Source organism: Chiloscyllium plagiosum, chromosome 4 (assembly GCF_004010195.1).
Source record: "Chiloscyllium plagiosum isolate BGI_BamShark_2017 chromosome 4, ASM401019v2, whole genome shotgun sequence".
In the NCBI taxonomy this organism is placed as follows: domain Eukaryota; kingdom Metazoa; phylum Chordata; class Chondrichthyes; order Orectolobiformes; family Hemiscylliidae; genus Chiloscyllium; species Chiloscyllium plagiosum.
In genome coordinates this window covers 15,456,858-15,483,545 of record NC_057713.1, presented here as the reverse complement: position 1 = coordinate 15,483,545, position 26,688 = coordinate 15,456,858, and the positions used below count along the sequence as shown (strand labels likewise).

Here is a 26,688-nt window from a genome sequence, read left to right as displayed (position 1 = left end):
GTAAAACAGGTTTTAAAAAAAATATTTTGACTTACCAAATAATGCTGTGATCTAATTCTTTGCTTGTTTAATGGTTTTAGGATACTGGTGTTGGGAAGTCGAGCATTGTATGCCGATTTGTTCAAGACACCTTCGATCTCAATACTCTGCCCACTATTGGGTGAGTTCTGGCAGATTTCCAATATTTCTCCTGTTCTGAAAGTTTTAGCCCTCCATTGTTTTGAGACTAACATCTTGCCTATTCTGGACTGATTTCCAGTGCCTCATTCATGACTAAGACTGTGAGCTGTGGAAATGAGCTCCATAAGTTTCTGATTTGGGACACAGCTGGCCAAGAACGGGTACGTAACTTCGCATGTTTTCATTTTGTGGTTTAAAAAAATCTATACTGTATATTGTTGTTTTCGCAGAGGTCCAGGGAAATCTGACTGTGAGTAAGTAGGTTGGAATCACATATAATTATGCATTAGATGAGGGCTAAGTCTGTATGTTTCGATAACACTTGGAGTTGAAGCCAAAGTTTTGTTTCACTGAAAGATAACTTTATTTTGTTTCACTTATTCCTGGGGCACTGGGGACTTCTATAAATGAGTGGCTTGGTCTTTTCCATGGACAGTAAGGGGAGAGTGACTTCTGTCCTCTTGTGCAAGTTCACTAAACAATACATGTAGATCCTACAGTCAAGCTCAGAACATCATGTTCCTGCCTTATCATGGTACAGGTTTTGCAACTGGAAATATCACAATCTTTTTAATGTGGGCTTGCTATGGCATTTCAATTGATTGCACAATTTGGGAGAGGCCTATTTTGTTGCTTATGTTGCATGATCAAATAAAACGATTCTCCATTTGCAAACCTTTGAGTCAGCTTCTTAAAACATTTGTTCCACTTTGTAGCAATGGTTGCCTCTTGTTACATTTACTTTATTTGTGTTTTTGTTGGTGCATTATGTTGCATACTTGTTTATACCTGATTTTTGTTTTTGAAATATTTTTCCAAGAATCATTTCGCAGTCAGTTTTCACTTGTGGCCCCTGAATGTGGGCAGAATGCACAAATTTTTGGGCATTCCAATGTGGTTCTAAATTTCTAAGAGGAAGATCAGATCCTCGACAGCCAAGAAGAGCAAGAGTAAATCCCAGTTTGGGACTGACATTTACTGATCCTGAGGGGTCACGACAAGGCGGATGTGGAAAGTATTTTTTATGGGAGAGACTGGAACTAGAGGTCACTTTTAAAAGTAAGTGTTCCCTCATTTAAGACAGAGATGAGGAGAAATTACCTTTAACAGATGCTGGTGAAACTTTGGAACTCTCTTCCTGAAAGGCGAAGGAAGAAGAGTCTTTAAATATTTTTAAGATCGTGTTGGATAGATTCTTAATGAGGAAGAGGGTGAAAGCTCATACCTCACATTCCCACCTACTTCCTATCAGGCTAACGGTGAGTTTATTTAATGGCTGCACAGGTTTGTGGGGCCGAATGGCCTATATCAGCTCCTAATTCGCATGTTCTAGGATTTCAACTCATATTGACTCGATTATTCTAACATAACCACCACTTTACCGTGACCTCATATCATTCCACTGACGTGTAACTTTAATCAACTTGTCTGCCTTCAACTTGTCCAGAAGAATCACTTTTGGTATCTCAAGGGTAGCTGGAATGTAGATGTAACATCTCTGAGTCTGAACTGAAGCCTTATGGGAATGAATGTTATAGGCTGAAAATGTCAAGACCTGTCCCTTAGCATCTTAAATCTGCAAATGAAACAGAGTAGCTTTGTCCCCTCAGTCCTTTCTAAGGGGACAAAATGCCAGAACATAAGGAATTACTGACAGGATTGATAATTCCAGGAATGTCCAAAAACATTCCCCCATAGCTGGCTGTGGTTATATATTGCATCTAATTGCATTGAAAAGCCCCCCCCTCAACCATGTGATCCAACTACTTAGAAAGACAAGGAGAACAGACACATGGGAGCATCACCACTTTCAGGTTCCTCTCCAATCCACAAACTTAATCCTAACTTGACCCTATTTTACCATTCCTTCCATATTACAGAACCAAAATCCTAGACCTTCCTTGACAGCAACATTGTGAATGTACCTGCTCAAATGGATTGCAGTAGTTCAACTAGGCAGCTCACCATTATCTTTTGAAGGGCAATTAGGAATGGACAACAAATGATGAGACTGTACCTTAGAGCTTTTTAATCTCTTCAGAAGGAAACAGCCTAGTGTTGAGGGAAGAAAGCTAGATTACAAGTTTTTGAGGCCGGGTAGACCGCTGACTCTGATCACCAAACAAAAATAAATAGTTAGTTTGCTATTCTTGTACCAAATAAGATCAATTATATATAGTACTGAAAAAAAAATCCCCTGGTTCCACTTGAAAGCATGAAATGCAAACTTGACTCTTAATTAAGTAAAACACACAGGGGTATCACAATGTGTTTCCTTTTATGACCTCAGGGGCTGTCCTAAAGAGCTTTACAAATATTAAAATATTCTTGAAATGCAATCACTGTTGTGATGGAGGGAATAGTGCCAACCAAATTGCACACAGCTACATCCCAGAAATTGCAATGAGTTTCAAGACAAGGTAAACCACTTTTAGTGAAGGATTAATGATGGCTCATTTTCCAGTTGCATTGTGATGTAATTTCTGTCTAGTCTAAAATATTCACAATGATATCTGTAATAGAAGGGTCAAAGAAGTAGACTGGAAAAATAATCGTCTTGAGTTGAGCATGGAACTTGGGAGGTTAGACTGGGAGAAACGATTGGTAAACAGAGAGATCAAACAGTAATGGCAAATAATACTTAGAGTGATGATCAAGAAAAAATTTACTTAAAGATATTTGTTTAAAAACTATACAATAACAGTAGTAGGGTGGCACAGTGGCTCAGTGGTTAGTACTATTTCCCCACAGTGCCAGGGATCTGAGTTCAATTCCACCCTCTGGCGACTGTCTGTGTGAAGTTTGCACATTCTCCCCATGTCTGCCTGGGTTTCCTCTGGGTTCTCCCGTTTCCTCCCACAGTGCAAAGATGTGCAAGTTAGGTGGATTGGCCATGCTGAATTTCCCAGGGATGTACAGGTTGGATGGATTAACCATGGGAAAAGCAGGGTTACAGAAATCGGGTAGGGGAGTGGGTCAGGGTGGGATGCTGTTTGGAGGGGAGTGTGGATTCGTTGGACTGAATTGCCTGCTTCTATACTGTGGGGATTCTGATATGATTCAGTAATAAAACACCAAGATGAACAAAGATGTAAAGATAAAATGGAAATTGATGAGAAGTACACAAGCAATCAAAGAAAGCATATCAGAAGAGAATATGAAGAGGTTAGAAAATAGGTTTGACAAAAAAATGATAAAGAGAAAAGGAGCAATGAAATCAAGGAAAATGAAAACAAATAGTATTAACCAAAGCAAAATCAGGATTTGGATAGGACCACAAAAGATGCAGAAAAGAAACTCATAGATAATGTCAGTGAAAAGATAACAGGAATACTACAAATCTGAATCGAAAATAGAAAGTGCTGGAGAAATTCAGCTGGTCTGGCAGCATCTGTACAGAGAGAGGGAGAGAGAGATGCTGACGTTTCAAGACTGACATGACACTTTGTCAGAACTGCGGAATTACTTCGCCTGAGTAAAGTTTCGCTTCTCCATCAGGTTCCATCACTAGGTAGGACAGAATTTATTGCTCATTCTTAATTACCCTAAAGAAGGTGATAATGAGCCACTTCCTCAAATCACTGCAGTCAACATCGTTCAGCGATATGCTGCTAGGAAGGAGGATCCAGGATTTTGACCCAATATCAAATACTAAGAACATCAATATTGTTCCGAGTCAGCACAGTGTACGACCTGCAAGGGAACGTGCGGGTTTTGTTAGGGAATCTCAAGTGACTTTCGAAGAAGAAAACAATCTGAGGGGCTCATTTAAGGTGGAAACAAAGAGTTAAACAAACAAATCAAATTAGGGAGGCTGAAAGTCCTGGTCTATCCATGTTCTTAAAAAAAAATTGGCAAGATGGAGCAGAATGTCTGATACATATACTAATGTGATTCTTCCATTTAAAATGGGAAAGAGAACAAGTCCAGAGCTCATAATCTCATTAATTTAATAACAACAGCAGGAACCTGTCAGCTGAGCTCGTCTGCTCCATTCTCCAGACTGTTTATTCCCTATCCTCATTGCGATGGTGTCTACTCAGGGTCAGGGGTTTCTGCCATGGGTCTCCAAGTGACTGAACAGGCTAATTCTCCGGCCACAGATCTTTGAACACATGGAGCAGGACGTCCCATGAGGTAATAGGATGTGTCCTATGGAGGGTTTACTCCTTTTCTTTCCTTCCCTCCACTCAGCTGGTTGTTTAGTAAACTTGTGAACCAAGTGTGCACATAGTGTTCCCTTAAAAGGTTGGTGACATATTCAGACCAATCCAGGTAATCGATTGGTGTTCTGAAACAATGTCATGTTGTGGTTTTCTCTACCTCACAGCATTGTGTCTGTGGGGATCTGCCAAAACAAATCATTGTACAAGCTCCCTTTTGATCACTGACAGAGATTCATGTCTTCCCTTAGCCGATTTGCCAATGTTTTGATGTTTCTCTGTAGACTCTGGGCCCTGTTTTCATGATGTCATCTTTGGCAATCGTCGTTTTCATTTCTTGGCCAAAGTATTCATCGAATGTGATGTTATCACATGAAGAATATTCCAAACAAACAAGTTGCCAAATGGTCCTTTGAAAAACTTTAATCTTGTTCCTAGTTCAATAATAAAACATGTTTCAAGGAGATGTGCTTTTATAATTCGTTAGACAGAATGTCAACCTATTTATCCAACAGTATGTCTAAAGTTCTGATTTTAAATTCCTCTTAAACTCAAACTGTGCAGCATATAGAAACGGTATAGTGTTCAAATGAAGGTACCCATTGAGACTTAGCTTTCTGCCAGCAATCTTGCTTTTCAGTCAGCAACTTGTGGCTTTAAGCCCCTTTCTAGAGACTTGAGCTGAAGACTAAAAATGTCATAAACCAGTGTGATGTGGCACTATTTTAAAAATGTAATGATGTAGCAGAGATTTTTTTAAAATCCTTGATATTATTAAGAAGGGGAACTTGCTGCTGATTGATTCATGTGGCTGAAAATAGGCTTTAATCGTAACAAGGAACAAACTGTGTGAAACCATGAGCTGTGAGTAACCCAATTTGAATGTGGAATCTACTGCACTTGGAGATACTGGGTTGGGAGGCAGGAAGGGGACACCCAGAGCCCTGCTACCTTCTTGGCTCCACCTGGATTAAGTTCGGTTTGGGAAGAACATGGTCAGCCTTCCAGCCATGCTGCTATTTGAGGCCCTTGTGAGTGGTCAATTAAAGACCACTTGAGGGCATCAGTCTCCTGTTGGGATTAACCCAGCTGCAGGCGGACTTGCTGCCATGCGACATGCAAAACTGGACTTGGTGCCTGAAGGGATTGGGTATGGGGCACAGGGGAGCCTACCTACTGCTCATACTTCTGAATCCCTGCATCTTGTCTCTCCATGACCCCTAACGGAGAAATGCTCCCCTCCCCACCACCAAAAATGACAGAATATTTAGCCCTGGGTCTCCTGTGACACTAGGGGAGAATTTTCTTTCACTGGTCAAAACATCCAGATGTAGGCCCACTACTGGCTGATTGGCATGAGGTATGGTAGCCCTTCCTTGGCAGAATCAATGCAGCTCCCTTACCAGTTCTCAAGCCAGATGACAAGATCCCTGATGCCTCAAAAAGGTTATGCCAGAAACAACTCCAGCTGATTTTTGGAAAAAAAATCTTAAGAGCAATGTGATAGTTGTATTGGTATACAACAGCCAGTTTGTTCATTTAAAGAAAAGTTCACAGAATTTTGAAATTTGGATAGTTGTATCTCTGAGCTCAAAATAACTATTTTAAATTTTAACATCTTCTCAAAGACCTTCAAATGGGTATAATTAGCAGAAATTTCTAATGGTGGTGAATTAATCCCTGGCAGGGCCCGCTTCTATACTGATTTTTATTTAAAACCTAGCATACTCAGTAGAATCTTGATTTGTGCTGAGTTCAATTTGTGTTTAACATTTTTCACTCCTTTTGGCTGAATTATGCCCAAAGGAATGGGGTAAGGAATGGAAATGTGGTCTTGTTTGATGCTCTGATTTAGGATTTATGGTGCTTAGAGCTGACCTTTCCAGACTTGGGGGTGAAGTTATTGCAACCAGAGCAAACCGTCAAGCAAGAAATGGAAGTACAAATTACTGATAATAGTGGAAAAAATGGCAGGTGTCAAATGCTTGATAGTGTATTTTGAAGGGACACAAAATAAATGATAGTTCTTTATATGGTAATGATGTGAGCATTGTGAAGATGCTGTCACTTTGAAAAGGTGACTTTAGAGTCATAGAGATATACAGCACAGAAACAGACCCTTCCGTCCAACTTGTCCATGCTGACCAGATATCCCAAATTAATCTAGTCCCATTTGCCAACACTTGGCCCATACCCCTCTAAGGAGAAAGTGAGGACTGCAGATGCTGGAGATCAGAGCTGAAAATGTGTTGCTGGAAAAGCGCAGCAGGTCAGGCAGCATCCAAGGAGCAGGAGAATCGATGTTTCGGGCATGAACCCTTCTTCAGGAATGAGGAAAGTGTGTCCAGCAGGACCCAGGGAAAAGACCTTGTCTATTTACCCTATCTATGCCCCTTATGATTTGTTTTTTTTTGAAGAGGGGTTGTAAAGGCAGAGATGCTGAAGACTCTAGGTTTAAAAGACCTTTAGGTTTTTTTATAAAACAATTTAACAAATGAAGGGGAATGGCCAGTTCTTCAAGTTTAGGCTTTATAGTTTTTTTTGAGCTGTAGCAGTCAAAAAATGTGTGAGTTCAGAAGAGTTGCAAGCTTCAGTAAAGAATTCCTCTGATTTCTTCTGAAATCCCTCTCTGGATGTTGTTCCCTCCTGCCTGTAAGAATCTGTGCCTGAATTTACCAAAGAGTGTCTTTATGGGATGTTACTACATTGGTATGGTTAATTAGTAATAGGTACTCTATCAGATCGGTTAAATTTTCTAATTAAGTTACTCTAAGTTCTGCTTTCTTTTGTTTGTGTTTCAACTGTAGTGTTTAAATCAATTCTGTTTTGCCTAAGCTACCTTCTTCAAATATTTTGAGGGGCCTATGGTTGGTCCATAACAGCACTGTTTCATGCAAAAACATCTGAAAGATGATTTATTTCAGTTTTCACTTCCTTTTACAAGAGGTTTTCATCCACCATTTCCTAATTGCAAGGGCAGGTCACTGACCTGCAGTCACAGTTCTGTTAGTGTGACTCAGACAGAAGCCACTTGTTAACTGACATCCAATAGTTTGCTGAGGTAACGTCCATCTTGACTTATCCTGAAGTTGGGATGGAGCTGTGGGATTTGACGATGCGGCAATGGTGGGAGGTAGTACAGTCAGATAGAAGGGAAGAACAGAAAACCCCCTTTGTGAATATTTCTTTGAATGGCCCACTTTCAGATGGGAAGTTCATTGTGTGGAAAAATATAAAGATAAATATCCACATTCCATTGTTGTGTGATTCAATTCATCAACAGCTTTTGAATATCTGTCTTTAAAAACATTGGAGAAAGGAACATAAGGGAATGCAATGATTCCATTTCCATTTTAGAAGTTCACATTCTCTATGCTGTGAGTGAACTGACCACTCTTCCAACTTTGTTTTCCACTATTGTCATCGAGATCAGGAATATCTGAAACTCTGAACTTTATCCTGTAACACATCTGCAAACCTTGTCTAGGCAGTCCATTGTCTTGGATTAACTTGCTTATACTTATCATTTTTAAGTAAACCTCAGTTTGAAGTTAGGGCTCTTCTGAGAGACACTGGCAGCTTGATTTGAAATCCTAAATCAGGTAGCCTGACTAGAGTGCTCAAGACAGACTGAAATTCACGGATTTAACTTTTTAATCTGGTGTGCTCAACTCTATGCTGTGCACTTGTTTTGTTTTGCTAAGGACCAAAAGCTTCAACGCTGATGGCAATGTATAGATTGAGGAAGCGGTAAATCAATTTTGCCATGGCAGTAGAACTGAAACAAACACTCAGAAAGAAATATCTCCAATTGTGACAGAAAAGGTCATACTGGTTAGGACAAATAGCTAATTCCCCCAAAGTATGATCTGTTTCATGTTATAGTTTATACTCCCTAAAATCAGTTTTGGCTTTGTTTGAAACTAATTTCATTACCTTTCCACGAGGCGAAAGGAAATTTTGATTTAGTATTAAGATAAAATTTCAAATCTTCCAAAAGGCAGCCTCCACCATTTGGAAAGACAAGTGCTTCAGATACATCGGAACAGCACATCTCAAAGTTCCCGCCAAGCCACTCACCATCCTGACTTGGCAATATATCACGAACCCTTCACTAGATCAGATCCTGGAATTCCCTTCCTAAAGGCACTGTAGCTATCCCAACACCCCCAGGGCTGCAGATGTTCAAGAAGACAGTTGACCATCCTCTTGTCAAAGGGCAATTACGGGCAGGCAATAAAGCCTTGCCCAGCCCTTGATGTCCAAAGCTCCTGAACAGAAAAAGCGCAGCCAACTCAGTGCTAACTCACTGTGCCAATCAGTGCCTTTGTGATCTACAATGACTCAGCCAGACAGGAGTCAGGATAAACAAGTGGCAAATTGCTAAACAACATTGACAGCACACATGCCCTATGTGCTGCATTTCTCAAATTGTCTTTTCGCACATTTTTGCAAAATTACAAACCCCTTAACGATGAAAGGGCAAAGGGACCAGGCTGCACTGGAGATATTAGAGCAGTCATCCAATAGCTTGACCTAAGAAACATTTTTTATGAGTATATAAAAGGTGTCCAGCTTGGGGATAGTTAACTAAGGCACAACCAGTCATTGAGGGTCAAAGAAGCTAGAATCAAAGGAGTGCTGAGATTTTGGGGGTGAGGGTGGGGGTGGGTTTTAGGGATGGAGAAAGGTATAAAAATAGGATGGATCATGGTTGTAGAGGGATTTCAATGCAAGGATAAGAATTTGAAGATTGAGGCAATGCTAGGAACCAATGTGAGTCAGCATTGGGTAAAAGATAAATGAGACTTTGTGCAAGCCAGCAGCACTATTTTGGATGAAGTTTATGGAGAGTGAAACTTGAAAAGCTGGACAGGAGAGCATTTCAATAATCCCCAATGAAGCATTGCACCTGTTGGATATGACCATGGCATTTTGACCATAAGACCATAAATCCCCGGAACAGAAGTAGGCCATTGTGCCCATCAAGTCTGCTGTGGCATTCAATGAGATCATTGCTGACTCGACAATCAAAACTCACTTTCCCCATAGCTATTGATTCCCATTACTGATTAAAAATCTACCTATCTCGGTTTTAGTGACCCAACCTCCACAGACTCTTGCAGCAAAGAATTCCATGGATTCAGTACTCTCTGAGAGAAGAAATTGCTGCTTACCTCCATGTTAAATATGTGACCCCTTATTCTGAGATTATGCCCTCTCGTCTTGAACTTTCCCACAAGGGGAGTCATCTGCATCTACACTGTCAAGTCTCCAAGTTTGTCCTTAGTAAATTGCTTTGTAAATGGAAACTGAAATTTGCAGATTTAACATTACAGGTCAATCACGCTTAATCAGAACTTCTAGGTCGATTGGAAATGCTGGGCTGTGTTTCCTCAGCCCGTTGGTGATGGGCAGAATGGCAGCATGGCTGGACCATAGCAATGGAAGGTACCAGGAAGACTGCCCGTTGTCTCCCAGCTGCTGTGGCAGCTGTCCATCGGGAGGCTAATTCATCCAAGCATTTTACCAAGATCAGAACGACACAGCCTCTCTTGATGTGATTATTCAAAAAACCCCTCGTGATCTCTCAGTGGAAGGGCCCTTCACCAAAATCACGATGGCTCCCTCCATGCCTTACCCATCACTGACATATCACATCCCACATCAAATCCCCTCCCTCCATCTCGATGCCAGGTTTCGCCTGGCCTCAACTGCTCAAAATGAATGCACTAGCTCTTCAAAGGAATCTAGGCCAATGAGGCATAATTTTTAAAGTGAGGGGCAGGAGATTTCGAAGGGCTTTGAGGAAACAAAATTTCACCCAGATGGTGGTGGGGTCTGACTGAATGGGTAGATGAGGCAGGAAACCTCACGAGCTCTCAAAAATTACTTGGATAATTCAAGGCCACGGGCCAAGTACCGGACAGTGGGACTAGTGAAGGTAGGTTGGTGCAGAAATGGTGGGCCGAAGGGCCTCTTCAGTGCTGGATCACTCTGACTGTCACACAAGGTGTAGCCTCAGCAATGGTCACCATGAGTGGTGGCGCTGCTGAGTCGATGTTCTGGTTGAACCGGAAACCCTAGAGGCCTTTAATGGACCGATGATTGTTTACATCCGGTCAAAACGACAGAGTCAGAGTGGGTTCATCTCTCACTCACATTCCTGGTGCAGTAGGAGTAACTGCATCTGAAGAAAGTTCAACCCATGAGCTATACTTCTGTCTTGACAGATGCTGCTCGACCCATTGAGTATTTTCAGCATTTTCTGTTGTTTTCTGCTTGCTCAGAACCCCAGTGTTCACCAATATTTTTGCTTTTTGAGTTTAGGAATCTTCCAAATTTGGCCGAGCATCAGAAAAAAAGCAGGAAAAGAGGCCGAGTCATCAACCTTGATAAAATACTCTGGCCTCCCGGTTTCACAACCAGTAACAAAAATAAATGTGGATTTCTCAAAAGGGAAGTGAGTCATTGCTCAGTGCTTGCTGCCTGAGGAGCTAAAAGCTACAGGGAGTGATTTTCCGTTTCCCATAAAAGGAAGAATCAATGTAAGACCTGTAAGTGACTCCTGCTCTGAACTAGGATTACTCCAGACAGTACCAGTCATTTCTAAGTTTAACTGGTTTACGCTCCTCACTAACGCTTGCTGTGGAATGAAGAAGAAATCTATAAAAGCAAAGGGTTAAAAGAGTTTAAAAGATTGGACAACCCACAACCTTCAAAACCACTCCATGAGCCATCTTGCTATTTTTCCATCTGTGTGACTGTGCACATTTGCAGGCCCAGGATATGGGAAGGAAGGAATGAAAATATTTAACATTCTGGAATTTTCACCATCTGTGCTTAAACCAAGAACAGGCTGTATGTTTAATTTCCCATGTTTAAAAACAAAAGTCCCTTACAGAACAGTGTAGAATCCAGTTTCAGTAAACTGTTAACCTTTGGCTGTCTTGTTTGTGGGGTCATGGTGCTTGTGGTTGTTTAGAAGGTGAAGAATTCTTTGTCCAGATCCTTTATGTCCTGCGCCTTCCCTTTTAATCTACACCAACTGCTCCTGCTGCTGCCAACAACAACATCTTGCGAGAAGTGAACAGTCTAGGGATGCTTTCTGCACAAATTTTTGTAGGCAGCAGCACAGATTAATACAGCAGTTCATTACATACTGGGCTCTATAGACATAGGACTGCGTATTCCTGCCTCTGCCTGATTCGGATCAGAGGCGGGTGGGAGTTAAAAAGGGGACTGTATGATTCTAGGAGTCCCACACACCTTTTCCCATTGAGGGGATTTTTAATGTCCCCCAGGGTGGCGGCTATATAGAACATTGATTAGGCCACTTTTGGAATACTGTGTGCAATTCTGGTCTCCCTTCTAGAAGAAAGGTGTTGTGAAACTTGAAAGGGTTCAGAAAAGATTTACAAGGATGTTGCCAGAATTGGAGGATTTGAGCTACAGGGAGAGGCTGAACAGGCTGGAGCCATTTTTCCTGGAGCATCAGAGGCTGAGGGGTGATCTTATAGAGGTTTATAAAAGCATGAGGGGCATGGATAGAGTGAATAGCCAAGGTCTTTTTTCCCAGGATAGGCAAGTCCAAAACTAGAGAGCAAAGGATTAAGATGAGAGGGAAAAGTTTTAAGGCGACCTAAGAGGCAACTTTTTCATAGTGTGGTGTGTGTATGGAATGAGCTGCCAGAGGAAGTGAGGGAGCCTGGTACAACATTTAAAAGGCATCTGGATGGGTATATGAATAGGAAGTGTTTTGAGGGATATGAGACAAATGCTGGCAAATGGGGTTAGATTAATTTGGGGTGTCTCGTTAACATGGCTGAATTGGATAGAAAGGTTTGTTTCCGTGCTGTACATCTCTAAGACTCGATTTCCTGCCTACACTGTTGTAAGGTGGGCATTTTAGAAATCTCACTATTTCCATGAAGTTGGGTCTATTTTACGAGGAGACATGGTTCCTGGTATCTCAGAAGTCATGAAACACAGGGAAGCTTATCACTTTTTCTATAAAGATCAGATCAAAAGGTGGTAATAATTTCATATGGTATAGCGTAATAATATGTTAAAGTTAAATAAGACTTTACAGTGATTAATAGTGGGAATTTGCTCAGAAAGGTAAGTTGGTCAACATTTTTGAAACTGTCCAGATGCACTTGAGTTCTCTGGGGGATCACACATCCTTCCCCAAGCCTTCATTTGATCTGAGATCTCAAGAGATCAGCATCAGTCACTGGCCTCCCGGTGAGGACAGAAGAGCTGCTGGCCTCTGATTGGTGACAGTCTCAGTGGAGGTGGGTGGAGGAGGAAAAACTTCCTCCCTCAAGGGAGCTCGATCCTAGTGAAATGCCCAATGTCAAGTGCCTGAATGGAACTAGATACAAAAGGACATAGGGGTCTGTTTGGCAAATGAGCTCAGACCTATGTTGACTCCATAAGAGTCTGACTGCCTGAAAATTTAGTTATAGTGGTGGGGTTCAAAGTCAGAGTTGTCCCTACCTCTTGGCTAATAGTTCTGGGTTCAAGTCCTACCTCTCCTAAAGATTACATTACATGCCTGAGCAGTCCAGATTGTTATTCAAACTTTTTTGTATTATGGTTATGGCAAAAAGAAGATTCCAAATGCATTGTCTCCTATTGTTATACCATTTACCTTTACTTCTGCAATGTCGGGAATTATTTAATCAGGAACTATTATTTGAAATAACTCCACAGAGCCCACTATCTTGCCATCAAATCCACCCTTGACACTGCTCCAGCTAGGTCAGCGCTGGTTTCTAGAGCGAATAGAACCTCTGACACTCCTGCCCTTATCTGTCAGCCAGGGCTCCCTGATTGGACCAGACTAACAGCCCCAATCAGGGAACTTACATTCTATGAGGTCCATCTAGCTGACCTCACTATCAGCCTGATTACAATAACTACAGTTTTCACTGAGTGACATGAAAAATGTCCACCATGTCTTCTATCCTTCCCAGAGATGGAAAACAGGAAAACAAGCCAAAGTGGGTACAGGTAGGTATGAATGATGTGGTTAAATTTCCATCCAGGTTCATTAAAACACAAGATAAATGATAATGATCAATATTTAATCAACACAACACTTAAAGAGAAAATAACAGAAGGGATAATATGTACCATTAATCTCTAGATTTATGTCATTTTTTTTACCTCTGAATATCTTATTTTGATTAATCATGATACTTAAAACTGCAAGCTTATGCTTGTGATTGGAATCATACGATGTGGGATTGAAGACACATGTACAATCTTAGAGTAATGTCAGCCTCTGAGGTATCAGGTTGAGAGTTCATGTAATGGAAACCAGAGCTCATGCATCTGCTAATAAACTACTATTAATTAGAATAGTTTTGCTGTACATTCACTTTTAAGTTCTGTTCTGTGTGACAGCAAAGCATACATATGCATCTGGTGGGCATTATGTTTTCTATGAGTTCTTTTTTTATTAGAATTAATAGAAAGTCATGTCTGTCAGAATTGAAGGGCTTTATGACATGGTAGATGTTTCAGATGTTAGAAACCACTTGGATCTCTGCCAAAACGAGCCCCTAGAGCAGTTTTAACTGTGGACTGACTTCTAAATGAGAGAGCCATAGGGCTGAAGGCACAAAGGCTAAAAACTGGATTGAAATGTTCAATGCACAAATGGAAAGGTCTGTCTCAACTGTGCAATATGCATCACAGATAAATTGCTATTTTTTTGTGCTGTCATTGACTGTCTGGGATGCCATATGGCTGGAGCTGCAGTTCTAAGATTTCGGCCATTTGGAAGAGTTTTACCTCGTGAAATGACTTGCTGAATGATGTGGCAAGTTAAGACATGCAATGCTGTCTTATTGTCAGTTCAGCAGTTTTTCAACCAGGAACCTAGAAGGCCCCTCGAATAGCAAAGCTGGTAACAGTGATTGCTTTTAACTGGTGATTTTATAATACCATTTCCCATGCTGGATTCAGAGGGCTGGATTCTGATTCCCTTATTCTGCGGGCTTTTCACACCATGGCCAGGCCCGGGGACTTCCCTCAATCTGTCGGATAACTCTGTAGTTAACGACGTCCAATAAATCTAAATGGAGTGAACATGCTATATCCTGGACATCAGAGTCTCAATGCTGTGGGCTGAGGGGAATAACAACCGACATTGGCAGAGGTGGTCCACTTTTGGAAGCTATTGGTAGTTTGCTTGCCTTCAAGTGACAGGCTTCAAGTCACGCTCCTGGACTTGGAGCACACTTGAGATGAGTAAACAGAAGCATGTCTGACCTCTCAGGTGAATGAGGAAGATCCTGCTGTACTCCAAGCAGGGACATTATCCCTAGCATTCTGTCAATGTTTGACCTTAATTAACAGGATTATCACAGTATTGTTGGCGACTGTTTGCTGTCTACAAATTGGCTGCTGTGTTTCCTCCATCACACTAGTGACTCTGTGTCAAAAAGCACTTCATTGGTCACAAAGCACTGTTTGGTGGTCATGGGTGCCATGAGATAATTGCAAGTCTTACTTGAAATTAGTAAAGAACTAAACGATTTAAAGATCTGTTTACTAAAAACCAGTGCCCCGGTGCGGCAAGCACTTAAGAACCAAATGGTATGTTGCCCTTCCTTGCAAAAGGATTTGATTATAGGAGCAAGTATGTTTTACTGCAGCACAGGGCCTTGGTGAGACCACACCTGGAATATTGTGTGCAGTTTCGGTCTCCTTACCTCGGAAAAGAAGGAATGCCCTGGAGGGAATGCAGCAGATTTATTCCTGGGATGACAGGTTTGGTTGTAGGCGGACAGGTTAGGTTGACAGGGAGAAAGTGAGGACTGTAGATGCTGTAGACTGTGTTGCTGGGAAAGCACAGCAGGTCAGGCAACATCCGAGGAGCAGGAGAATCGACGTTTCAGGCATAGAGGGGAAAAGAGGAAGCTGTTGAAATCCACATTTATCCCTTTGAGATTGCAGGGTCCCAAGGCGGAATATGAGGTGTTCTTCCTCCAGGCGTCAGGTGGTAACGGTTTAGGTGGTGGAGGAGGCCCAGGACCTGTATGCCTTTGATGGAGTGGGAGGGAGAGTTGGAGTGTTCAGCCATGGGGCAGTGGGGTTGGTGGGTGCGGATGTTCCAGAGATCTGCAAGAAGGTGTCCTGTCTCCCCAATGTAGAGGTGACCACACCGGGTGCAGCGGATGCAGTAGATGACATTGGTAGAAGTACAGATAAATTTCTGATGGATATGGAAGGATGCCTAGGGGCCTTGGACAGAGCTGAAGGGTGAGGTGTGGGCTCAGGTTTTGCACTTCCTGTGGTGGCAGGGAAAGGTGCCAGGAATGGAGTGTGGGCTGGTGGGGGATGTGGACCTGACGAGGGAGCCGCGGAGGGAATGGTCTTTCTGGAACGTTGATAGGAGCGGGGAGGGAAATATATCTTTGGTGGTGGGGTCCATTTGGAGGTCGTAGAGGATGACACAATGTATGTGGAGTTTGGTGGGGTGGAAGGTGAGGACTAGGGGGGTTCCGTCCTTGTTGCTTTGGGAGGGGTGGGTTTCAAGAGTGGTTAGGTTAGGTTGACTGGGCCTGTATTCACTAGTGTTTGGAAGAACGCGAGGAGATCTCATTGAAATTCTGTCAGGGCTCGACAGAGTAAATGCAGAATAATGTTTCACATGGCTAAGGAGTCTAACCCAGGGGAGGATGCCATAAAAATATAGGGTAACCATTTCTGTCTGAGGTGCGAGGAGAAATTTCTTAACTTGGAGGGTGAGGGGTCCAGTGGAATTCTCTAATACCAAACACAATGGAGGCCAAATCATGGGATATATTTAAGAAAGAAACAGAGCGTAAAGGCATCAAGGGGTGTACAAAAAGAGTACGAGTCTTGTGTTGATATAATGGATCAACCACAATGGTTTTGAATGCCAGGGTAGGCTCAATGGGCTAAATGGCCTACTCTTGCTCCTATTTTCTCTGGATTCTGATTTTCAAACTTCAGAATATAATTTTTAATGTACTAAATTTTCGGGATAGAATCAAGCTGGGACTATCCATTATAATGTAACCATATATTCATTTTGAAAATGTAGACGTCCCACAGCTTGTCTAATTTGTTTTGTCTTTTGTTCCTCACAGTTTCACTCACTGGCTCCAATGTATTATCGTGGGTCTGCTGCAGCTGTTATAGTTTACGATATCACAAATGAGGTAAACTGCTATAATGTCCAGTTCTTTAGTTCAAAATCCTTGTCAACCAGTTTTGGGATAAGAAATGATTGGAATTTCATCTGGAACAGCAGAGCACATTTCACTGTGTTTTCATGAGAGAATTAAATCTAACTGAGTTACTCGTCAGAATTACTGTGGGAGACAGTGTTCAGCTGGAGTTTAAATTTTCACTCATTTTCTTGCAGATGCATAGAAAAGCATCTGCACAATTAGGTTTAGCATAACTTGTGCTCAACTAAATGGGTAGCATGGTGGCTCAGTGATTAGCACTGCTGCCCTCACAGTCCAGGGACCTGGCTTTGATTCCAGCCTTGGCTGGAGTTTGTGTGGAGTTTGCATGTTCTCCTCGTGTCTGTGTGGGTTTTCTCTCTCAGTCCAAAAATGTGTAGGTTAGGTGGATTGGCCATGCTAAATTGTTCTTAGTGTACAGGGATGTACAGATTAGGGAGATTAGCCTTGGGAAATGCAGAGTCTGGGTGGATGCTCTTCAGAGGGTCAATGCAGACTCGATAGGCTGAAAGGCCTCTATCTGCACTGTAGGGATTCCATGATTCTAAAGGATAAATTGGAAAATACCTGCAGGTTATCCCAGGCCATGTGTTGGTCAACTGGCTAAACCTGGCTGGTCTTTCCTTCATGCTGATTGCTTGTGCTGGAAGAATGTCAACTCTGAGCTGCTCAGGCCTTGCATTCATTCAGTTGCTTAAGGATCACATTTTGGCATTTTTGCAAGAGAACAATTGCAGACCTTTTTACAACCCCGTTTGCTGCCTATTTGACAAGGCTTATTACTAGGTACAGCATTAGCAGGCATCAACGCCTGAAGGTTTAGTGAGGAGCAATTCAGCTCTTTCTGAGTTCTGTGGGTTTTCAGAGAATGTAGAACAGCGCAGCACAGGATCAGGCTCTTCGGCCCATCATGTCTGTGCTGACCATGAGCCCATTCTAAACTAATCTCATCTGCCTGCACATGGTCTCTCTCTGTCTCTATCTCTCTCTCCCTCTCTCTACTTGTTCGCATGCCTGTCTGAATGCCTCATTAACATTGCTATTGTACTTGCCTCTACCACCTCTCCTGGCAGCGTGTTCCAGTTACTGACCACCCTCTGCGTAGAACAATTTTCCTTTAAGCCTTCCCCCTCTCATCCTAAACTTGTGCCCCCTAGTATTTGACATTTCCACTCTGGGAGAAAGACTCTGACTCTACATGCTATCCATGCATCGCATAACTTTATTTACAAATTACTCCTCAGCCTCTGACACCCATATGAAAACAATCGAAGTTTGTCCAACCTCTCTCTCTAGCTAATACACTTCAATCTAGACAACTTCCTGGTCCTGTGCCCTCTCAAAAGTCTCCAAGTCTTTCCTGTAGTGTTGGGACCAGAACTGCACCTCTGTTCTAACTCCGGCCTGGACAAAGTCTGATATAGCATGACTTGCCAACTTCCATACTCAGTGCCCCAAATGCTGAAGGCAATCATCTGTACACCTTCTTTACAACCTTCTCCACTTGTGTTGCCACTTTCAGAGATCTATTGACTTGGACTCCCAAGATCATTCTGTATATTAATATTCTTAAGGGTCCTGCCATTTACTCTATACTTTGCTCTTCATTTGACTTCCCAAAATGCATCACCTCACAGTTGTCCAGATTAAACTCCGTCTGCCAGCTGACCTGTATCCTGCTGTATCTTTTGATAACCGTGCTCACTATTCACAGCTCTACCAATCTGCATTTTGTTTGCAAGCTTACAAATCCAATGACTTACATCATTATCCAAATAAATTTTATATATTACAAACCACAGGGGTCCCCAGCACTGATCTTTGCAGAGCACTGCTGATCACAGACCTCAGGTTGAAAAACACCCCTCCATAACTCTGTCTTCTATGACCAAGCCAAGGTTGTATCCATCTTGCCAACTCAAAGTAGATTCCTGTGACTTAATCTTCTGGACCAGCCTACCATGAGGGATCTTGTTGAATGCTTTAGTACAACCCATATGGATAACATCCGTTGCCCTACCGTCATCAATAATCTTCATTACTTCCTCAAAAAACTCAATCACGGTGGCTCACAGGGCCAGGGACCCGGGTTCAATTCCACCCTCAGGCGACTGCCTGTGTGGAGTTTGCACATTCTCCCCATGTCTGTGTGGGCTTCTTCCCACAGTCCAAAGATGTGCAGGTTAAGTGGACTGGCCATGCTAAATTGCCCATAATGTTCAGGAATGTGTAGGTTACGTGGATTAGCAATGGGACATGCAGGATTACAGGAATAGGGTAGGGGGATGAGTTTGAGTGGGATGCTCTTCGGCGAGTCGGGTGTGGACCTGTTGGGCAGAATGGCCCGTTTCCACACTGTGTGGATTCTATGAAATTTGCGAGACAAGACCTCCCCCACATAAAGCCATATTGACTGTCCTTAATAAGGCATTTTTCTCCAAGTGTGAGTAAATCCTGTTTCTAAGAATTTTCTCCAATAATTTCCCTACTTATGATTTCCTGAATTATTCATCTGCCCCTCCTTAAACAAAGGAACAACATTGGCTATTCTCCAATCTTCTGGGACCTCAACTGTGGCTAAAGAGGATACTAAGATCTCTATAAAGGTCGCAACAACCTCCACCCTTGTCTCCCTCAGTATCATGGATAGATCCCTGGGAACCCATCTACCCTAATCTTTTCAAGACACCCAATACCTCTTCCTCCCTAATGTCGACATGCCCCAAAATATCAATATATCCCTTCCTAATCTTACCATCATCCATGTCCTTCACTTTAGTAAATACACATGTAATGTACTCATTAACTCCCTCAATTCTCCACTGCACTTTGATCATCTAGCCAGGTCTTTCCCCAACACAAGTAACAGTATGGCCCCTTCCCCAGTTGGACTATCTGCACATTGTTTCAAAGACCTTCCTGGATGTACCTATCAAATTCAGACAATTAGAGACCATGCCCATGATCCTCCATCATCATGCCTGTGAATGTCCTGTCCCACCAACAGGAAAGATCCATCAGAGCACTGGAGATGCTTGGCATTGATCCCAGGCCCAATGATGTTTTATGGTATCAGGTCAAATGCAGGCTGACTAACACCAATGCCCACTCAACTGAAGAACTTGTAGTAAATGCTACTGCAAGAAGAACTGAATGAGGGGAGAACAGGAAACTTTAGTGTGAGGCAGCAAGTGTGATTGAGATGAGGTCTGAAGGACATATCTGCCTTGGGGCAGCTGGTGAGAGAACCAGTGTGAGGGAAAACAAACTTGAATTCTAATCATCAACCTATCTGTCTCAAATGCATTGAACAAAAACAGTATTAATAAAACTGATAAATGAAACCAAAATAAAACAAGTTGTCTGACACATAACTTCTTTAATCCCCATGGAAGGTTGTGAAAATGTGTCTTGACATTAATGCTGCTGTGTGAAGGGGCAAATTTTCTCATAATATTTTGGCTTTGGTTTTAGAATGGTGTCAGGATAATGAAGAACTCCAATAGGAATTTTTTTCAATAAGTTTTACTTTGTTACAGCATGTTTTGATCTCTGGCAGTCCCAGATACCAGTCAGATGCTCCTGTTGGTTTGGAACTATGATTGATGCCAAATCAATTCACAGCAGATAATTTAAAAAAAAAATCATAAGGGACATTCTTAAAATTATCACGTTACTGAATATGAGTCATTAGCAAATGTAAGCAAGTGGAATGGGATTCTCTTGTAATGTTGTGTACTTCCAGTGAAGTGCAGTCAATATTAATCCATTTGCATTGATTGTTCTGTGGCTACTTGTATGGTATTTCAGGCTAACTGCTGTCTCTGGTACCTGCTTAATGGAATAGAAGAGACAGAAGTTTTCATAGAATGCTGATGTGTCTACTAAGATGTGTTGAGTAATCCCAAAGCTCCCAGAACACGAAGTGCACAATTCAGTGCAGAGATAAACCAGAGAGAGAGAGAGCAGAGGTTTGTGAGTTTGATCCCTAGTCTGTACTGAGGTAATTCATATTGCATCAATCCTGTATGTGAGCATCAGGAAGAGGAGATTGGTTAGTTCAGTTGGATGGATAGCTGGTTTGTCATACAGAGTGATGCCAATAGATTGGGTTTAATTCCTACACTGACTATGGTCACCAGGAATACTTTACGCATAAAAATATCTTTATATACACAGAGAACTGAACTGCTTTAGTGACTATGTATGTATAGGAAGATATTTTATGAATAAAGTATATTTTTGAAATAAAAAAGGGGAGAGTCCTTCATAATGAACCACTGTCTGAAGTCTTTCTGCTGAAGTTAAATGAGAGTCTATTCAGTTATCAGCCACTCCCAATCCCTCAAATATATGTAAATATAATTCTGCACAAGTAAGAAATGCCTTTGGTTTGTTTGTTGGACAGAGTCAAACTCCAATGTTTGTTTGTTCCTTTATAAGCTTCTCTACAGTCACTAGATCAGTTCAGTTCTATAGAATAGCAGACAGAGGAACAAACAAACATTGGAGTTTGACTCTGTCCAACAAACAAACCAAAGGCATTTCTTACTTGTGCAGAATTATATTTACATATATTTGAGGAATTGGGAGTGTCTGATAATTGAATAGACCCTCATTTAACTTCATTATGAAGGACTCTCCCCTTTTTTATTTCAAAAATATACTCTATTCACTAAAAAATCTAATATATATGTACGTGTATATATATATATAGTCACAAATGCAGTTTGGTTTCTGCATATGAAGAAAACAAGTAATTCTCCTTGTCAACCTTTCCCCTCTCCAAAGGCATGGTGATTTTCAGGGTAAATCACTATCAGTTATCTTTTCCTATTAACGGAGCAGTCCATTAACATTATAATGACTTGATTAGTATTGGAAAAGTAATAGGGTTGCTATCTTTCAAACTAACAGAAACATCACATGATTTGAAATAAAAGCAGTGATTCTTTAAAAGACACTTGTGCTGTTTGAGGTTGTGAATATATCATGGGACTTATTCTTCACTGGTCATTTGCTGGCATCCATTGTGCACCAGCAGACTTCTGTGAAGTTCCCCATTAGCTTATTAACATTGTTTTTATTTAATCCAATGAAAATGTACCGTTACAGATAGAGCTTCTGTCCAACAGAGTTGTTTTCTGTTTTACATGTTGGAGAGTTGGAAGGGTTAATAATTTAACTGATCCGAATAACTACGACTGGTCAGGGAGCAAATGCCTTTCTGAGATAAACAGGAAAACACCAGGAAAACAACAGGAAAACAAATGAGTGGGATAGCATTGACTGTGAATGATTAACATATCTCTTCAGTGGTGAGTGTATTAAACATGGGCGGAGTGTGATAAACATGATATAGAGTGAATATTGAAGGAGATAAGTTCTTCAAAAGACCTAAGAAAAGAAGTATCCCCAAAGTTAGTTGCCGGGAATACCTTTGAAGTAAACAACTTTATACAAAAGGGAGGGTTTAAATGGATTCATGACCAGAAACATTGTGAGATCTTACTGAGATGTGCATCTTCTGCAGTAGGCAAATAGGTATATGTAAGAGCATAATATTTTTTAACATTATTTGGAAAACTTGAAGTATATTGAAACTGATAGTGATTCTATGCAGTTATAGGTTGATCTCTTTAAAGTGTAACCATACACTGTTGCAACCAATCATAATGGGTGGTATGGTGGCTCAGCAGTTAGCACTGCTGCCTTGCAGTGCTGTGAGGACCTTGGTTCAATTCCAGCCTTGGATGACTGTCTGTGTGGAGTTTCCACATTCTCTCTGTGTCTGTGCTGGTTTCCTCCCACAGTCCAAAGATGTGCAGGTTAGGTGAATTAGCCATACTAAATTGCCCATAGTGTTCAGGCATGTGCAGATTAGGTGCATTGGTCAGGGATAAATGTAGAGTAATAGGATAGGGAATGGGTTTGGGTGGGGCAGTCTTCAGAGAGTCAGCGTGGAATTTTTGGGCTGAAGGACCTGTTTCCACACTGTAGGGATTCTATGAATGTTGAAGTTATCAGCATCGTCCAGGTTCCTAATGCCTTGCAATATGACTTGTATTCTCTGAATTTCCACTGAATTGAAATAGTAAAGTGGAATTAAACATCATGAAACACACTTCATGTATCTGATCACATTTAATGCAGCAAATACTGTTGGGCTGAGTATTTCATTGGAATGGCTCCCCACTTGATTTTTCTCCAACTGTCAACCCTGACTGCCAATGTTGGAGTGAAAATTTAAACCACTGTCATTGTAGGAATTGGTTGGAGTATTGCCCTGTGCATTTTGGTTAGTGTTTTTCTGTTAGGGCTGCGTTGTACATCTTACACATTCTGGTGTTAGTTTCTGTAGCCTGCATTTTCTCATCAAACTCTTGCGTGCAGTTTGTGCCAATAATAGTCTTGGTGCAGCTCTATAAGTGGGGAGAATAGCTTTAAGTTCAGGTAGTTATTCTACAATGTGATGGTTGCATTCTTGTGTAACTTTGCATTATAGAAAAACCACGCTACAGGAACAGCACTTAAACCGTTGGTGATGTAATCGCATTACAGCCAACATATGTTTTAAAAGTTCACACTTTAGAATTAGTGTCTCCAATTCATCAATTGTGTTACAGCGAATTTGCGTTAACAAAATATATGTTATAGCAGAACCACCTATATTCCCATTGTACTAGGTGGCGTGGATGAATTGAATTTTTAAAAGTTGGTTTTCAGAGTGAAGCAGATGGTAGTAACGATGTGCAGTGCTGCCCATTATGCACTGGGGTCTGACTATACAGCTTAGTTAGTCAGACCAGAAAAGCCTGAGGAGATTTGGTTTTGCTGGATCTAGTTTATACAGGCTGCAGTTGCCTAAGTTCAGGAGATGTCAGTCAGTGCTATCTTGTACTGTGTCTACAACAGCGTGATCTACATTCATTGATGCAGTGCTTCTTTACTGGCCAATCCATCTAATCTGATTGTGGGAGGAAACCAGAGCACCTAGAAGCAACCCACACAGACAGTCACTCAAGGCTGGAATTGAACCTGGTTCCCTTGCGCTGAGAGACAGCCGTGCGAATCACTGTTCCACATTGCTGCTCTTAAAACAAGCTTCCAGAGACAAGAGTTCAAATCCCACCATAGCACCTGCAGAGTTTATATTTAATTAATTATTGCATGAAATGCTAAATGTCATTAGCCATGTTTGTGAAATTAGCAGCTTGTCAGAAAAATAAAATTGGCTTTCAAATCCCCCTGTAAGGTTTCCTTAACAAAAAAGAAATGAAAAAAACAGAAAATACCATAAATTTTCAGCAGGTCGAGCAGCATCTGTCTAAACAGAAAAAAAAATTAAACATTTCAGGTCAAGAGCAGTCCACAGAACCCAGGCCTGGAAGGCTAACTCTGTTTCTCCCGGACATGTCTCAGAAGGATGTTACTGGGACTGGAGGGTTTTAGTTATGAGGGGAGGCTGGGACTTTTTTCATTGGAGCATAGGAGGTTACGGGGTGGGCAACCATGTAGAGGTTTATAAAATTGTGAAGGGCATAGATGTAAGGTGAAGAGCAAAGATCTTTTCCGTACGATGGAGGTGTTCAAAACTCAGGGACATATTTGTAAGGTGAGAGGAGAAAGATTTAAAAGGGACCTGAGGGACAACTTTTTCACACAGAGGGTGGTGTGTGTATGGAATGAGCTGCCAGAGGAAGTGGTAGAGGCTAGTACAGTTACAACATTTAAGAAGCATCTGGATGATTTGAAAGGTTTAGAGAGCGATGGGCGGATACAGGCAAATGGTTCTAGTTTATTTTGGGAAACCTGGTCAGTGTGGCCATGAAAGGTCTGTTTCCGTGCTGTTTGCACACATCTGCTACCCTTGGTAGTAGAGCTCACTAGATTTGGAAGGTGCTGTTGAGGCTGATTATCTGCTGTTTGGTTATATTTTCTATACTGGTCAATTATTTGTTGCGTTTTCCATTGTGAATTGGATAACATAGGTCTGAAAGGGATGGAATTACAGGAAAAATATAGTTGCATCACTGAAAGGAAATGGCTCAAGCGTGGAGCAAATGACAACAGTGTGGCTTCAACCAGTTCCTGGTGGCCTACATCTTTACCTTGCCCACATGCCGAGTCAGTGAAGTATTCCTCCAGCTATACATGACCAGTTACCTGTCTCGAATGGTCCTATGGCCCTTTGCAGATGATAGGCAGTCGACTGATGTGATTACCTCGACAACATCTTCCATTGCTGTAGATCTCCTGACGAAACGGCTTGAGGCTCTTTCAGAACATTGTGAGAAACACTGCGAGCTGCATATCCTCTGCTCTGTTTCTGAGTTGTAGGAAATCTATTTCTATGAGCAGTTCTCACATACAGTGAGGAAGAGTAACAATTGGCATTGAGCACAAGGTGAAAAGGGAAAATGTAGAGATTTTGAGACTGAAAAGAGGGTTTCTGATCTGAAATGAAAAGCTGCCTGACCTGCTGCACTTTTCCAGCACCACACTTGTCAACTCTGATCTCCAACATCTGCAGTCCTCACTTTCTCCTTGTGTTCTGAAATGTAAACATTGAAGAAGGAGTTACTCAATTATAGTTCTTAGGGCTGAAAGGATCAAAAGGTGTGGGGAGAAAGCAGGAACAGGGCATTGAGTTGAATGATCAGGCATGATCATATTGAATGGCAGAGCAAACTTTGAAGGGCTGAATGGCCTACTCCTGTTCTCATTTTCTATGTTTCTATGTATTTCTTGCAATTACGGATAGGTCATCAATACTTGTCAAACCAGCATCACTCCCATCCCATGAACAAAGAATAAAAGAAGTTGTATGAGTTTGGTTCAAGTAAACTGGTAGTAAAACACAATTTTGATGCAAATCTATTACTCAGCACCATGTGACAGCGTTTACAGGAACAAACTGAATGAAAAATGTCTAACAGCAGGCTTTTCAGTTTCCATTTCTATCTGCACTTACCACGGGTCAGGGAAAATATTTTTTGCTGAAATGTTCACATGCGACATTCCTGAGGTTGAGATGGTCATGAAGCACAGCTCCAGGCACCCAAACATATCGTCAGATCTCATCCAGTGCCTGGGCCACCACGAAGCAGTCTGTCTATCTGTCGCTGTCTTGGAATGTGTCCGCTGCAGATCAGAAGCTCGCTCTGGCTCAGAGTAAAAGCCACTTGTGAAAGAGCTGATTCACTCTGATGCATGGAAACCTTTGTTAGCTAACTGTAAAGTACCACCAGGGACAGAGTTTTCCTGACTGAAAGAATCAATACAAATGTCAAGGGAAGTCTGAGTGTGGGGGCTGGGGTTGGGAGGGGGAGAGAGAGAGTGAGAGAGAGATAAACATCACTTTTAGAAAATCCAGACGCAGGTCTTGTTGTTTACCTGAATCTGAAGAAAGAGCGGTCACAGAGTGAGCATTCGTTGCTGGGATTATCAGTAGCATTGTCTCACTAGGAAGCAGTACATGGTGATAGAGAGTAAACAACATTCATGAAGCCAAATCTTTGGGCTGCAAGAAAAGGATGCCTGTTTTATTTGGAGCTATGACCCTGTTCACTGTGTTTTTCCCCTCAGGAATCCTTCTACACTTTGAAGAAGTGGGTAAAGGAATTGAAGGAGCATGGGCCTGAAAATATTGTGGTGGCAATTGCTGGAAACAAATGTGACCTTTCTGATATGAGGTTGGTGTTTGTATATGATTATGTCTTCAATCTGTATGAAAGGGATGTGACTCTTCCCACCAAAACATATGTAATGCTGCAAAGTTCTGAAGAAAGGTCACTGGATCCGAAACATTAACTCTGCTTTCTCTCCACAGATCTTCTCAGATCTGCTGAGTTTCTCTGGCAATTTATGTTTTTGTTACACTGTAAAGGGTTGTTCTCTTGTTTGCAAATTAATGCCAGGGTTATTGATGTGATCAATGACATGAAGAACTGAGTTTGGCTGATGGAAACTGTTGTGATTGTGGTGAGATCAGCTAGGTGGAAGTCATACAATATGAGTTCCCTGATTGGACCAGACTAACAGCCCCAATCAGGGAGCCCTGGATGAGAGATAAAAACAGGAGTGTCACACATCCTGTTCACTCTGAGAGC

The 26,688-nt window shown here is 41.7% G+C and overlaps 1 protein-coding gene across 2 annotated transcripts in view; it reads left to right on the top strand.

Moving 5' to 3' along the window:
* Positions 1-26,688, top strand: part of rab31 (RAB31, member RAS oncogene family) — a 79,289-nt gene that overhangs the window by 14,180 nt on the left and 38,421 nt on the right. Inside the window, exons 2-5 of one of the 2 annotated variants that reach the window (XM_043687758.1) lie at positions 81-160; positions 260-341; positions 16,475-16,546; positions 26,165-26,271. In XM_043687758.1, the coding sequence (XP_043543693.1) occupies positions 81-160; positions 260-341; positions 16,475-16,546; positions 26,165-26,271 (341 nt within the window). The remainder of the gene's footprint in view (positions 1-80; positions 161-259; positions 342-16,474; positions 16,547-26,164; positions 26,272-26,688) is intronic. The other variant, XM_043687759.1, reaches the window with a different exon arrangement.